This window comes from Cyprinus carpio, chromosome B7 (assembly GCF_018340385.1).
Source record: "Cyprinus carpio isolate SPL01 chromosome B7, ASM1834038v1, whole genome shotgun sequence".
Classification (NCBI taxonomy): Eukaryota; Metazoa; Chordata; class Actinopteri; order Cypriniformes; family Cyprinidae; genus Cyprinus; species Cyprinus carpio.
In genome coordinates, this window is record NC_056603.1 from 34,770,830 (window position 1) to 34,786,764 (window position 15,935).

The window sequence follows — 15,935 nt, forward strand, 5'->3', positions numbered from 1 at the left end:
GGTGACATGCACCAGTCACTTTGTGCAGCATTGGTCTGCTCACTACCTCATTCAACATAGAACTGACGTCATTCTACTACCTCTTCAGTCAGTTTAAATAAAAGAACTGCTCTCTGAGCCCTTTGTCACTTTAATCACACTGAATAAGCTTTTTTGCACTACAATCTTTTTATCTGCACTGTTTGTTCACTTCACTGGTTTGCACTCTATCTGCCATGTGCCTTGCGCTGCTTTATTTAACTTTATTTTTATTATTTTTTTACGTGCCCTTAGCTGTATTTTATATTTAATCTGTATATATCTGGATTTTTAGGCTCTACTGTTAGTGTTATCTGTATGCACCATAGGTCTGAGAGTAACGCAATTTCAATTCTCTGTATGTATGTGCTGTACATGTGGAAGAATTGACAATAAAGCAGACTTGACTTGACTTGACTTTATTGCATTAATTCATAAACAGATGCCACCACAGAGCTGGATTGATTTTATATTTTTACCTCAATATCAGTCTTTTTTGGGGGTGTATATGTGTAAGATCTATATTTATTATTTCACATTTAAATTGTTAACCATCTAGACTAAAACTAGAGTAGAGTAAAAAGCAGTATCATTTTCTGGCCTATCCTAATATGTGAGGCAAGGCACAATTACGGCTCTGCTATTTAAGGGCATATCCATGCACTGACAGAATGAATAAAATATATTGTATTTGAAATAAAAATAGAACTAATGCACAAGTGTACATTAAGGACCAAAATGTATGTGTCTTGAAATAAATACACAAATAAATAAAACATTGGTAAAAGCCATATGTTATTCCAGCCATTTTACTAAAATATAAAAAAAAAAAAAAAAAAAAAAAAAAAACATTCTGAGGGCACTCTGTCAACAAAATACAATAACTAGTCACAGGAGATGCAGTTGAAATGTGTGTAAATACCAGATGTGTATGCCAGTCTGTCTTGGCTGACCTAATCACTTGGGATGGATGGTAAGTGTAAACAGCACCAAAGGGATCTATCTGGTCTTTAGGCAAGTGTAATAAGCCTGTGTCTAAAGTCTAGGTATTGTGTACATTCATATATGTATGTTAAGACTCATTGACTTGTTCAAGGCTCTGTATGAGGTCTGCGTACATGCTGGAGTTCATATATCGTGGGTAGGAGTCTCGCTGCATGAGCGTGTAGATCTGCTGTTGTGCCTCGTCAAACGTGCATGATGAGGGTTCCTGCATGTTCCTGTTGATCACTTCACGTGCATGTGAATCCAGACTTACCTATGTAAGCAAAGACAGATTTTCAGATGAAGTAATCATAGATAATTTATTCTAAGTAGGTCTGTTACAAAAACTTGTGAGCAGTCTTGCTGTATTACCTCTACCAGAGCCAAGTGTCACAAACTACCTAACAACACAAAAACATTCAATACATGATGACATTACTGGGGGAATATTACCGTTTAAACATTTTGTAAGATGTAGCTGTAATTCGGAATGCATTATGGGACAAATAAGGTTTTACAGTTGCTAACAGTATATTTCCATGTCAACTGTAATTCATTTACAAGAAGCAGGTAGCTCCTGCGTTTCTACATTAATTTACTGTGGTGTGGCATTATGGGATTGGACGTTCTTTGTTCAAATCTGAAGTCCAGTCGACTGAAGCAGTGCGAGAACGATTGAAGATAAGAGGCTTTATTTTAAATTTTTAAAATTATTATTAATTTTACTTAAGAAATATATCCTTTTATATTTATTTAAAGGGGTCCTATCATGCTTTTTTACAAAGTCTTGATTTGTTTTGGGGGTGTACTAGAACAGGCTCTCATACAAGGTTGTTCGAAAAACATTATTAACATTATTACAACACCTCTCTACCCATTCTGGCATGAACGGCTCTAAAATGTGCACTTTTGAAATGTGCTGTGATTGGTTAGCTGGGCCAGTGTGTGCTGTGATTGGCACCACTCGGCGCCTGGTAGGGAATTGTTGTGCCCCTTACCATAGACGCCTGCTAGCTTCAGTGTAAATATTGCGTCAATATCAAATCAGTTTGAGTGTGATTTAAACCCAGATAATTGTAACCACTATAAGTTTGTCTGCCTTGGGAAAACTAGCATGTCTCTGACATAGTGTTAACACTCGTTGCCTTCTCTAGTGCAACTCAACCAGGCCCCGTCCCATTCTTCGATATTTGTGAGATCACAAATCCCGGAAAATATGTGTTTTAGTCCAAACAAGTCATTCACTGTAATTTTTTAAAAGTGATTTCTGTTAAATAAAATATATTGTTTTGAAGTGTACTTTAAACTTTGTAACTCTGCAGATCTTTTTTATGCTCAAACATCAACATTACAGACTAACTAAAGTTGAAAAAGTGAAAAATCCTAATACGACCCCTTTAAGTTAAAGTATATAAGCAATATCATGTCACAATGGCCTGCTATCATGACATTTAGACAAGCGGTCTTGGTCTGTGCAGTAAGCTGGAAATTGCTATCATAGCATAGTTAGGCTAAATGCTGTAGTAGTAGTTGTAGTAGTAGTAGTGGTGTTTACCCAACTTTTAACATAATGCTCAGTGTGAATGATTGTCATAGTACTATCTGTCGAAATAACTGACGAACAGCAAAATATGTGAATTTTTATTTGTGTCTTCAACTGTCCCATACTGACATGATGCCTTAACTATAATTAGAAATTACATGTAAATTTGAAATTGCGTCTATTGCCACAGTTGTTGTAGTCGACATTAAGGCTTGTTCTGGACATGGATTTTTTATGTGAAAGACATCTTTACATGCCCGATTGGACAAGTTAGCCTGATTAAAACTTGAGTGAAAAAAATAACTAGTGAAGCATCGAAACGCAAGACTGATTCTGATTTTATTACATTCAATATCAAAACAAATAAGCTTAACGGAACACATAAACTCACGGAAGGAACATGAGGTAAATGTTCAAACTGTTGAGTTTATTTATAACATGATATTGTTAAGTAGCCTAATAAGCAAGCTGTTTTGCTGATTATCACTATTGCAAATGTTATATCACTCAATAAACAATTAGATAACATTTCAGGCGGTTTACTTTCACATTTAAAAAGTATCATTGCATTTTTCCAAAATTTCCTATTTGTATTTTCAAAAATTTATGTCAAAACACAGTTGTAATTTTGCATTATAAATTATTTAATTTGATTGGTGGTACAGTTCTACAAGTATTATTATAACTGAATATATTGATCAAATGTAAGAGTTTGTATATTTTAGAATATATGCCATTTTGAGTGTTCATTTTGGTCTCATTCATGTAAATGCATTTAAAAAAAATCACAAGATCATTTTCTTTATTTCTTGTAGGTGCAAAGAATAGCAGCTGATGTGGAGAAATGTTTGATGCTTCAAGCCTCTCTGAAGCTTATTATATTAGGTAATGTATTAATTCTGTTCATCTAAATCATTTGATAAATTTGTATTTTAGATTACATTTTATATTGAAATACTTTATTGTAGGTTACATTATTGATTATTTTTATTTATTTCAGGTGAACCCAGTGTCTTTTGACTAGGCCTGTTGTTGTGAATTAATTCCTTAACATTGTGGCTGGATTTTCAGTCTTATAACTTCAGTCTCGTGTCCCAGGTGCAGGCATCTGTTGCACACTTTAATTTTTTCAAAGGTAACATGTTTTACTTGAGAAATTTCATTTGCAAAAAAAAGCTGATTGTATTGTAAAAGTGGCATTTTTAATTTTTTTTTTTAATTTTTTTTTTTTTTTTATTGAGCTAGTTTAATGTGATACTGAACTGTATTCTAAAGCTTCTAAAGCTTCTGCTTGTTTTTATGTGCAGATGTTTTGTTGGAATCACAACACTCACTGGATACAAGACAGATACATAGAGGAAAAACAAGTGGAAAGATCTCAACCCTAGTGTGTGCTCATCTCAGAAAGTTGATGGAATTTCAGTATACATTTAATTAAATTGTCTTCTGCAGGAATATTCTTAATTGAACAGAACATAAGCTCAAACAACAGAATTTGTGGCATAATGTTGATTCCAGCATTTTATTTTAATCCTTTTTTAACCAAAATTATACAAATTCTGTTGATTGACCTTCATTTTTATAGAAAATTAATGTTCTACTATATGGCTTATTTTTTTTTAACAGGTATTTGTATTTATTTTGTGATGCTGTTATTTTTATGATAAGATTTTAACTGTCAAAAGACTGAACATTTTATTTTACCAGTGAAAGCTTTGCAATGTCTTTCTGCCAGTTATTTTAATCCTTTTTTAAACCAAAATTCTAAAAATTCTGTTGATTGACCTTCATTTTTATAGAATGTTAATGTTCTATTCAGAATATGGCTTATTTTTTTAAACAGGTTTTTGCAGTTATTTTGTGATGCTATGTTATTTTTATGATAAGATTTTAACTGTTGAAAGACTGAAAATTTTATTTTAGCAGTAAAAGCCTTGCAATGTCCTTCTGCCAGTTATAATAAATATTTATTTGCAATATTTATCTTTGACTTGTTTTTTTTATTCATTTGTAAATGTATTAAGATGAGGCTCATGACAATGCATTTACAGTAAATCAGCATTTTACAGTTTATTACAGTTTACTGTTAAAATTTTTCTTTATAGCATTTTCATTGTTAAATTATTACAAGATCATGAGTTTTTTGATCAAAAAATATTAATATTCCAAGTCTTCAGAGGCAAAACGATTGATTTGTGAGAGGAATAGATGTGATCGCTGTCTCCGTCCACTGAAAAGCTCAGAACCTTTGTGCAGTCTGTGCATGAATTAAAAAAAATGCCGCCAGAAAAAGTCTTAAGTCAGCCTTGGTTGTGAAATGTCACTGGCTCTTGTGTGTCATACGGGAGTATCTTTTTGAACGGTGCGGGAATCATTTGCAGCGATTAAAGGCTTATGTTTTACTCTCTTCTTCACATAAAGATATTGAATATCTTCAGAAGACTTGAAATGCAACATAACTTGTTTGTAATGCTTTTATACTGCTTTTTTCATGGTCAGTTTTTGCAATAAATACCTGTGACTGTACTTTTATTTGCCTGCTACCTGTTTTATATTGTTCAGAAGTGGGTAGATTTAGGATAGGGGTGGGATTATATGCTCCAATGAAAGTAAAAATGTTTATAAAATTATATTTTTTACAAATGCATGCAAACCATTAAATTAAGACAAACAACTGAAAACAATGGAGGACCCTGCACTTTGAAAAGTGATGTTAAAAGGGTACCTTGAGCATCAAAAAGCAATGCCAAGGGGTCCTGACCAAGTGTCAATATGTGACAGGTTGGGAGTTAGAATGGATTGGATTTACAGAGACAATAACATATTTACACTCTCTTACACAAGCACATCTATAGGAAATTTGTGCCTCGAAGTAATTTACATTTCATGTGTCTTTGGCTTTAAGGGAAAACCAGAGTAAACCTGGAGCAAACCCATGCCAAAACAGAAAGACCTCCAGAGTCAGTCTCAATCCACAATTGCCAAGTCTGCTTATTATACGCGACTTTGGGCTCCTTTTTTGGAAAGTTGCTTGAAAAAAATCCTGGGTCTCAAGTTGCGGTTTTTTGAGTTTATTTAAAAAAAAAATATGGTTGCTTGTTAGGAAAATCTGACAAGCATCTTTGTTTCTTCACATTTATGCTTGCAGTATTCTGCAGTACATTGATTGACACTCTGTATGCTCACAATTAAAGACCACTTAGTGCAATAATATAAGTGCTGTAGCGTAATTCATCAAATATTCCACCCATCATGTTAAAAAAGAAGCAGCATGATGCTGTAATCCAAGCGATGATAGCAGACGTAATAGAGGAGTGGGACGACTTTCTTTTATAAGGTAATTTTTAATATTTACAATGATTTTGTAATGTATTATCATGGGCTGTAATAAAAACAACAACAAAAAAAACAAGTAGGGTTATAGTAGTTTGACTACATTTTATTAGGCTATAAATATGTGACTATGTTACAGCTCCCCTAAGAAGCTCTTTTGTTCTTTCTCCTTTTTCATCTCTCTAATCCTATTCTGCTCACATGTGATTTGAGAGGAGTATTGTTCCCACTTTGATTTTTGTAAAATAACTTCTGTTTTTACTTTTCACATAAAACAGTAGTTTCAGTTTAATATGTTGCAGGCTCATTTATTGAGCTTCAGTGATTTATTGGTAATAAATAATTGATAATAACTAATATTGATGATAATAAATCATCCAAAAATATTGGGCTTGTTTTTGAAGCTTTAGTTTCTTATTTGTCTCATGAGAGTTGGCAACAGTGTCTCAATCAGGTACTTTTTTCCATTTCCATTTAGTCATTTAGCAGACATTTACGGTAAATCTTATCCAAAGCGACCTACAAATGAGGACAATAGAAGCAATCAAAACCAACAAAAGAGCAATAAAATACAAGTGCTATGACAAGTCTCGGCAAGTTTTTTTCTTTCTTCTTGTAAGGTGACTGCTACCCACTGAGCTAATTAATATAATAAATGTTGAGCAAGAAATATTACCAATGTCAACAGGACTAGAGTGACCAGAGACTTTCTTCTCACCTTTTACAGAGTTTGCTCTGTTTCCTTCAACTTATAATGCTGGGGAACAGCTATATGGTTGTGGTACAATGATACTCTATCTCCCTTATTGAGTTGCAGGGCAATGCATTAGTTTCTGGGCCATGCATTACCATTCCCTGTATGTTGACCTCTGTTCTGTGGTATTCTTCTAACTGTGGTCTCTCCAAAGGACTCTCTGCTTATGGCAGAGGAAATTAAATTACTTTGAATAAGATGCAATACAGGAAATTCCCTCTTCTCAGAATGGGTTTTATGACGGTTATTTTTCTTGTATCCAAGACATACAGCAGACTGCACTCTATTTTGGGTCTGAGATGGAATTTCACACTTTTGAAATACCATTTCAGAATGCTTATGCTAAAAACAAACTTTTTAGCAAATGTAACCAGAGGACTGGTTTATAATACACACATTTATATTCAGATTGTGTAGAGACAAAGAGAATATGTAAAATTTGCTGTCAGGAAGTGCCATATAATTTTAGAGCCCTTGTAGTCCAGATTTCTTTACCATGCGTTTTCACAAAATGTACAGATGCATCCTCCAAGGCTCCAGTGCATCCAGAGCATTCTGAAATATCTTGACAATTAGCTGGTTATAGCACACTTAGCAACTGACAACGCATATTTTCTAGGACTGGAGTGAAACCTGTTTAAGCTGGCATGTCTGTTTCCACCTCATGTTCAATGTCATGTTTGTGTCTGGCCTTGTTTAAAAACAGCACAATCTCCCCGTGCAGGCTTTTCACTGATTGCTTGGGCTCTTCAAAACATTACCTTACACCTTCTTCAAGCAATTTCTCCAACAGTTTAACTAGCACTTACACACATCAACACATCTCTTTTCTCCAATGTTTCCCCTAAAAAGCAGGCTCAGTTATCCTCACTGTTTAAAAAAAAACACCCACACTAATCACTTGACATGTAGATAGTTACAGACCTGTCTCTCTCCTTCCATTTATAGCAAAAGCACTTTAATTAATTGTTTTCAACCAGTTATCATCTTTCCTTTCACTGAATATCCAGCTGGACGCTAACCAATCTGGTTTCAAAAGCATTCATTCAACTGAGACTGCATTACTATTGGTCACTGAAGCCCTGTGGATTACAAAAGCTGATTCCAAATTTCAGTTTTCATTCTGCTGGTTCTATCTGCTACCTTTCACACAGTGACTCATCAGATCCCTCTGTCCGGCCTCTCATCAGTGGGTATCACAGGAGCAAGTGACACATCATGGTACCATCACAGAGAGGCACAAAAATACACAGAATATGCAAAAATGCAGAATCCTTGACATATTCAAGACAGAGCTGAAAACTCTTATTTTTCATTAACACAACTTATTCCTACTGAAAATATATACCTTTTTGGTGGGAAATTTTATAGGCAAATGTTTGCTTATAAGATGCTCAATACGTGATGATTCTATACACATTTCAGACAAATCTCCAACTTGGTAGAGGTTACCATAGCGTTAGCTTTATATGTAGCATCACATTCCCTCCTCAGGGATCCAGGGCTAGATGTTTTGAAAAAGAGGTCAACAAACAATACAGATCTATATACATGATGGTGATAAATACACTGCCTGTCCATAAAAAAAGGTGCACACTTTAAAGCGGTCATATGATGCGATTTCAAGTTTTCCATTCTCTTTGGAGTGTTACAAGCTCTTGGTGCATAAATAAGATCTGTAAAGTTGCAAAGACTAAAGTCTCAAACCCAAAGAGATATTCTTTATAAAAGTTAAGAGTCAACCACAACCCCCTAAAACATCTTGTTCAAACATGCCACGATGTCTATGCCACGATGTGGGAAGATTTGCATAACGTCGCCGAAATGTTCACGCAAAGAAGGCGTAACTTTGATTCTTGCTGTTGCCGCCGGCGCCATGTTGTGTAGACACTGTTTTGTTTTGAAAGTGAAAATACTTTGTTTGGGCTTCCAAAAAAGGACACAACTAGAAATCAGTGGTTAACTTGTATTTACAACACTGTTCAAGAACAGTTCAACACAAATATTTAGTGTGTAGCACATTTTATGGAGGACTGTTTCCTCATCCTTGGAGAGAAGACTACAATGTTGGCTGTTCTGACTCGCAGTCAGAAGTACATTTACATATGTAAAGGATTTGCCACTGATGATTCAAACACGAGTATTGAGCAGTGTAGAGCAGCGGTTCTCAATTCCAGTCCTCGCACCTACCTGCTCTGCACATTTTGTATGTTTCTATTCACTTCAGACGTTTTTTTCTATTCGAATGTAAGTGCCCTGTGAAGTGGACATCACAGGATATTCCGCCATGATTCCAATTTGAAGCAAACGTATATGTTCCATTCAAAGTGCATCGAAGTGTGCGAGACGTGAATTTAAATTGTACTTATTTACAGGGGTATATGATGTCACACTTGTCCGTGTGTGAAGAGGTTGCGCAGCGCAAATCCATGAATGTTCAGGAGTGAGGTAAACTTCAACAGATTTACCCTGTTCAGGGAGTAGGGAGCAATGAACTCTGTGTAGGGACCATATCAATGGGAACACAGTTTAGGCACAGAGCTCACTTCTAACGAGCTGCTTATATGAATCAGGTGTGTTAACAAAAAGAGACGTGCAAAATATGCAGAGGTGGTGGGTGCAAGGACTGGAATTGAGAACTGCTGGTGTAGAGTAGAGCTTGTTGTTTGTCGTTTCTCCGATCACAAATGCAGACATGGTTTTATGTTTATGCAGAACAATGCAACACAACGCGTAAAAACACAGCATAAGTCATTATAATCCTCTAATTATGTCCCCACTGGATGCAACAAATGGCTCATTTGTAATGGGATTTATTGTTTTTGTCTCGTCTTGCCGGTGTTCTGACCGGGACACACATCACAGTATGACAAGGTGCGTAACATTTCTGTCACACGCTTGAGGCATTTGGCCAATCACAAAGCACTGGATAGCTGGCCAATCAGAGCACACCTTGCTTTTCAGACCGATGAGCTTTGTAAAAAACGACGCGTTTCAGAAAGGTGGGGCAAAGAGGAGAAACAATAATGAACAGTATATGGAAAATAATGTTTTTTAACCCTTAAACTGCATAAACACATTTAATTACACCTAATACACAAAATAATGTTCTTTTTAGCAACATCATATGACCCCTTTAATATATTATTTGGACCGCTTTTAGCTTTGATTATATGGTTGTTTGAGAAATAAAAAGCTACTGTATGCACTGCATCAGTTAGGGTTAAAAGAATTGTTCCCAAACATACAGCTTGACAGAAACATTAATCACTGCAAAAAATTAGTCAATCTTAAAATCAGTATTTTCTTAAAAACAAATAAAAAAAGTATTTGCTTGTTTAAATCCAAATAGCTTTTCTTTTCTTTTTTTGGGCCAGACCATGTATTTCCATATTTAACCACAGTGTGAGTAAAATTTAATTGCAGAGTGTGTAACCATGTGGAATCATATACCTCTTTAGGTGACAATACAGAAATGTAGTCCTCATATATTTGTTTCACAGTCTGTTCTACCATGGTTTTGTTGGTCTCTTTCTTTAGATCCTCACAGGCGAGCCAGAACATCAGGTTTTCTTCACTAAACTCAGTCTTAAGAAACTGTCGGAAGTGCACACGACCTTGTGCACTTTTTATTAACCGCTCAAATGTCTCTCCCCATGTGTGTACCTCCTCCAGAGTGAGCTGAGGCCTATAAAAGAAATGGTGTCAGAAAGGAAAGTTCAAAGTTCAAATTTATTTCTAAAGCACTGAATAAAACATTGTTGACCATAATGCTGTACAAACAATAGAGCAATTAGGAGAGGAAAACATTTAAAAAATCATAACCATATATCTAATTTAAGAAATGTAAAGAGAGAAACCTTAACCTTTGGGGAAGTCATGGCCTAATGGTTAGAGAGTCGGACTCCCAATCGAAGGGTTGTGAGTTCGAGTCTCCGGCCGGCAGGAATTGTAGGTGGGGGGAGTGCATGTACAGTTCTCTCTCCACCTTCAATACCATGACTTAGGTGCCCTTGAGCAAGGCATCGGACCCCCAACTGCTCCCCGGGCGCTGCAGCATAAAAATGGCTGCCCACTGCTCCGGGTGTGTGTTCACAGTGTGTGTGTGTGTGTTCACTGCTCTGTGTGTGTGCACTTCGGATGGGTTAAATGCAGAGCACGAATTCTGAGTATGGGTCACCATACTTGGCTGAATGTCACGTCACTTTCACTTTCACTTTCACTTTTTCACTTTTTCACTTTTTTTAAAAGAACAGTTGAAATATATCTTAAATAAAGACAAAAGTGACACATATGGCACTAGCAAACTTCAGTTCTCTTTGATTGGGCACTATAATAAAAATGTTTTCAGATGGCTTTTAAACTCTCTGAGCATCAGTACGTCCCTAATATATAGCGGCAGGCTGTTCCATAATTGTTCCATCATAAAAGCGCAATCCCCTCTAGATTTCATCTTAGACCGAGGAACAACACAAAAGTTTCTGTGATTGAGAATGTAAAGATCTTGTTGGCTTTTGTTCCCGAATCTGCGATATACGATGGAGCTATACCATGTAGAGATTTAAATACAAATAATAAGATTTTAAAATTAATCCTAAAATAAACAGGAAACCAATGCAATGATTTTAAAGGTGTCATAGAATGCAAAAATCACTTTTATAAGGTGTTTGAACACAGTTGTGTGGCCACAGTGTGTGAAAACAACCAGCCTATAAATGGTAAAAATCCACCCACTCATTGTTTTATAATCCCAATAAATCATAAACATTCTTTCCACATGAGCAGTTCCAGATTTCTCAATACTATGACATCATATTCGAGAATGTCCCGCCCATTTGTGACGCTCTCTGTCCTATTAGCATATACACAGGCCTGAGTGAGAAGCAGCAGTCCGCCATTACTGTTTTCTTGCTGTAGCTGCTGGAGATACAATGTCAGCGCCAAAGAGCCATTAAAAGTGTCGTGTGTTGGGATGCACCAACGAACATAGTCTCCATAGACCGCTGAGGACATGGTGGTTAAATTCAATTTTCGAAGGAAATGTCCCGAAAAAAAAAAAAAGGAAAAGTCCTATACATTTTTTTTGCTAACATTTTACACTGGACTGCCTCACAAACGAGGGTCAGTTCAGCACTGGAGTTGTGCAAACTTTGCTTCTGAAAGAGGGATTGATACCAACGTTTCATGAGCAAACGTCCAGACTCCAGACAAAGTAAGCATCACGTGTCATATTTTGTTTTCCAAAAGAGCTTCTTGGCTCTCTATAAGGCTAATGTTGCTAAAGCTACCATTGACTCTGGCTGTTTTCACTAATGCTGCATTCACGTGCTATCAGAATGATCGAAAATAGGAATGTGGTAGCTAAAAAATTGCATTTGGAAGCAATGTGAGGTCAGTAACATGGTCAACACCAGTTAAACCCTAACACCGGTATGCCCGTGAGCATGAGCTCTTGAAGCTCCTCACTCTTCTGAAAAGGGATGCAGGAGCACCAGCTCATTTTCATTTAAAGGGGACAAACACAAAAACAGTGTGTTTTGGCTCATACACTAAAAGTAGCAAATTTCAACAAGCTATAAAAAATTATTTCACATACACACTCTGGAGACATCAGAGAACAATTTAAATATTATATCAATGCATTCTATGGAACCTTTAACCCAAGGGTAATATGATCTAATTTACAAGTGCCTGTGAGGATTTTTGCAGCCACATTTTGGACCATCTGCAATCTATCTAAAATTTTATTTTGAGCACCATAATATAGCGAGTTGCAATAGTCTAATCTCCAAAGGATAAATGCATGAATAACCTTTTCCAAATCTTTCTGGGATAAAAAAAGGCATAATCTTAGAGATCATTCTCAATTTGAAAAAGCTCATTCTGATGATTTCATTATCTCTTTGTCAAATTTTATCACACTATCACTATCACACTATCACACTATCAATTTTTTTTAAGGCAGTGGAGCCATTTGGCTTGAATGGTACATACAATTGTGTGTTATCTGCGTAGCAATGAAATGACACACTGTATTTACCGTATGCAAAATCAAACCTAGCGGGAGCATATAAAGAGAGAACAAATGAGGTGCTCAATAGAACCTTGTGGAATACCACATGATAAAGGTGCTGAGGCTGATGTACACTCACCCATACGAAAAAAAAAACAAAAAAAAAACGTATATTTAAAAGATACAACTAGGGCTGTCAAATGATTAATCACGATTAATCACATCCAAAATAAAAGTTTTGTTTACATAATATATGTGTGTATACTGTGTATATTTATTATGTATATATAAATACACACACATGCATGTATATATTTAAGAAGAATATGTTATGTTTATATATTAAATATATTTATATATAATATAAAATATAAGAATATAAATATATAAATGTATATACATGTAAATATTTTCTAAATATAAAATTTATGTGTGTGTATTTATATATACATAATAAATATACCCTGTACACATACATATATTATGTAAACAAAACTTTTATTTTGGATGTGATTAATCGTGATTAATCATTTGACAGCCCTAGATACAACTTAATCCAATTTAAGGCATTTCCAGAGATGCTGGCATAATTTCAATTGCATAACCAGGTTCAGAGAGACCAAAGTGAATCAATTCCGTTTTTGATTCATATAGGCTATTTATTCTTTTCTTTTTTTTGACATCCATGTCTCAACATTTGTCCTGTTTCATTAAAACAGGCAGGGCCATACACAGACATTTTGAGGGACAGTGGTCCAAACCAAAAGAAGGGGCACAAGGAGGGTGGGGTGCTTGTTAATACAAATTATCCAGTTGTTACAAATATACAAATTAAAAGAGAAGATATCACACTATATAATAATTGACTTTATTGTAGATGTTTTGATAAGAGTGGGCTCTCCCTCACTCTTTGAGCCTGCTTCTGCCTCATCTTCAATGGAAGTAGGGGAGAGTGGGGTAAGTTGAGCCAGTGGGTAAGTTTACCCACCCCCTGCATCTTAGCAACAGTACTTTTACTGTCATGTGACCATGTATTTTGGAATCATCATTTCTGCCAGACTGTGAAAAGGAGAAACACATTGGGGGAATGGAAGGCACCATGGTCGTAGCCAGGGTTTGAAAATAAGTGTGGTCTGGGTGGGAATTGTCCTTTAATAACCCCACTCATTATATACACTAAACACTTTAAAAGAGACAGATATGTAGATGTTTGTGAAAGATGTTTTCTCCGTTTTGGAGGAATGAGCATTGTTAAATTATATCACATTGCACCACTACTTTATGTTAGGGGGATATAATTTTATCAGTTGTTTATTATTCATTCAGCAGTAAATAGGCTTATTACTGTTATAGTTTTCATTAATAACCATTGCTATATTTATGATAACTTTGTCTAGTGCCCTTATGAATGTTGTTGGCACGACTTTGTGAAAATTTTACAATATGAAATAGCATAGACGTAACATACTTGTTCTACAGATCTCTGCCCTAGTGTTATATGTTACTGTTTTGATGGTTGTTCAACATATTGTTTCAGAAATGCAAACAATCAAATATTGAAATTTAAACTTAATTTTTTTGATGCTGTTAAAGTTAACTTTAAAGGGTTAGTTCAGCCAAAAATGAAAATTATGTCATTAATGACTCACCCTCATGTCGTTCCAAACCCGTAAGACCTCTGTTCATCTTCAGAACACAGTATAAGATATTTTAGATTTAGTCCGAGAGCTTTCTGTCCCTCCATTGAAAATGTATATACGGTATACTGTCCACATCCAGAAAGGTAATAAAAACATTATCAAAGTAGTCCATGTGACATCAGAGGGTCCGTTAGAATTTATTGAAGCATCGAAAATACATTTTGGTCCAAAAATAACAAACATTATGACTTTATTCAGCATTTTCTTCTCTTCTGGGTCTGTTGTGAGCGCGTTCACAACAGTGCAGTGACGCCGCTGACGTATGACGCTGCTGACGTGTTATCTTTGTTATTGGGTGCACCAGAAAACAAGTCAGCAGCGTCGTACGTCAACAGTCACAGCAGTCGCGTTCACAACAGACCCGGAAGAGAAGAAAATGCTTAATAAAGTCGTAATTTTTGTTATTTTTGGACCAAAATATATTTTCGATGCTTCAATAAATTCTAACGGACTCTCTGATGTCACATGGACTACTTTGATGATGTTTTTATTACCTTTCTGGACGTGGACAGTATACCGTACATACATTTTCAATGGAGGGACAGAAAGCTCTTGGACTAAATCTAAAATATCTTAAACTGTGTTCCGAAGATGAACGGAGGTCTTAGGGGTTTGGAACGACATGAGGGTGAGTCATTAATGACATAATTTTTATTTTTGGCTGAACTAACCCTTTAAGAACTGAAATATGACTGTCTGTAAAAGGAAATTATTAAATTAGTTTTTAAATTATTTATTTCACATGGGTTTGAATCAGATTCGGTCAGATGATCATTTCCCAGATGGTGCATCTTACCCACCAACTCGAATCGGGTCAACTTACCCCAAACCTGGGGCAAACTGAGCCATGGGAACACTTTTTTATAAGAAACCATATTTTTAGAACCCTTTGTCATAGATATGTTCTGATCATTTAAAATGATAGAAATACTTTCATTTGGATAGGATAGATTCCATTATACTTCTGCGTCATTTTCCTTATCTTGAGGACCACAATAGTAAAAAAATGGCTAATCTTACCCCACTCTCCCCACAAGTATTAGACATTTAATTTAATATTTTACTGTATAAATTTATATTATATACTAATAAACAACTAATTTAGAACATTTATACTATATTTTTAACTATTTATAGACCTACTATTAATAAGGTTTTCATAAAATATGGTGTGTTATAGATTACTAGTATCAAGACAGGTGATTATAATGGGAAATATACTTAATTACAAGAATTAACGTGTGGCAAATCGCTTAATATTCTATATAATGATTTACCTGCTGGCTTGCTGGAGCTTTGAATTCATGTTTGCAATGCTGAACTGCCTTTAGCAGCCTCCCTTCACGCTTTCTCTCTCTGTCTTCTTTTTTGGGAAGGCATTTTATTTTTATTTTTTTTTGTATACAAAGTGTGCCAACAACAGAAAATTTGGTGTTATCTATATAAGATCTGATCAGGTACAATAATTTGATTAGACATTCTAATTCTAAGAACATGGATATTTTGTACCACACTTTTAGAAGGCCGAGTCATTACCGACAAATACAAAAACAAACAAACTACCAACTAATCAACAACTCACCAAATCAA

General features: G+C 35.4%; 1 protein-coding gene across 1 annotated transcript in view; it reads right to left on the bottom strand.

Moving 5' to 3' along the window:
• Positions 1-757: 757 nt before the first annotated feature.
• Positions 758-15,935, bottom strand: part of LOC109072020 (regulator of G-protein signaling 20) — an 84,460-nt gene continuing 69,282 nt past the window's right edge. Inside the window, exons 4-5 of the mRNA XM_042728412.1 lie at positions 10,086-10,320; positions 758-1,276 (exon numbers count right to left, since the gene is read on the bottom strand). Of these exons, the coding sequence (XP_042584346.1) occupies positions 1,091-1,276; positions 10,086-10,320 (421 nt within the window). The 3' untranslated portion in view covers positions 758-1,090. The remainder of the gene's footprint in view (positions 1,277-10,085; positions 10,321-15,935) is intronic.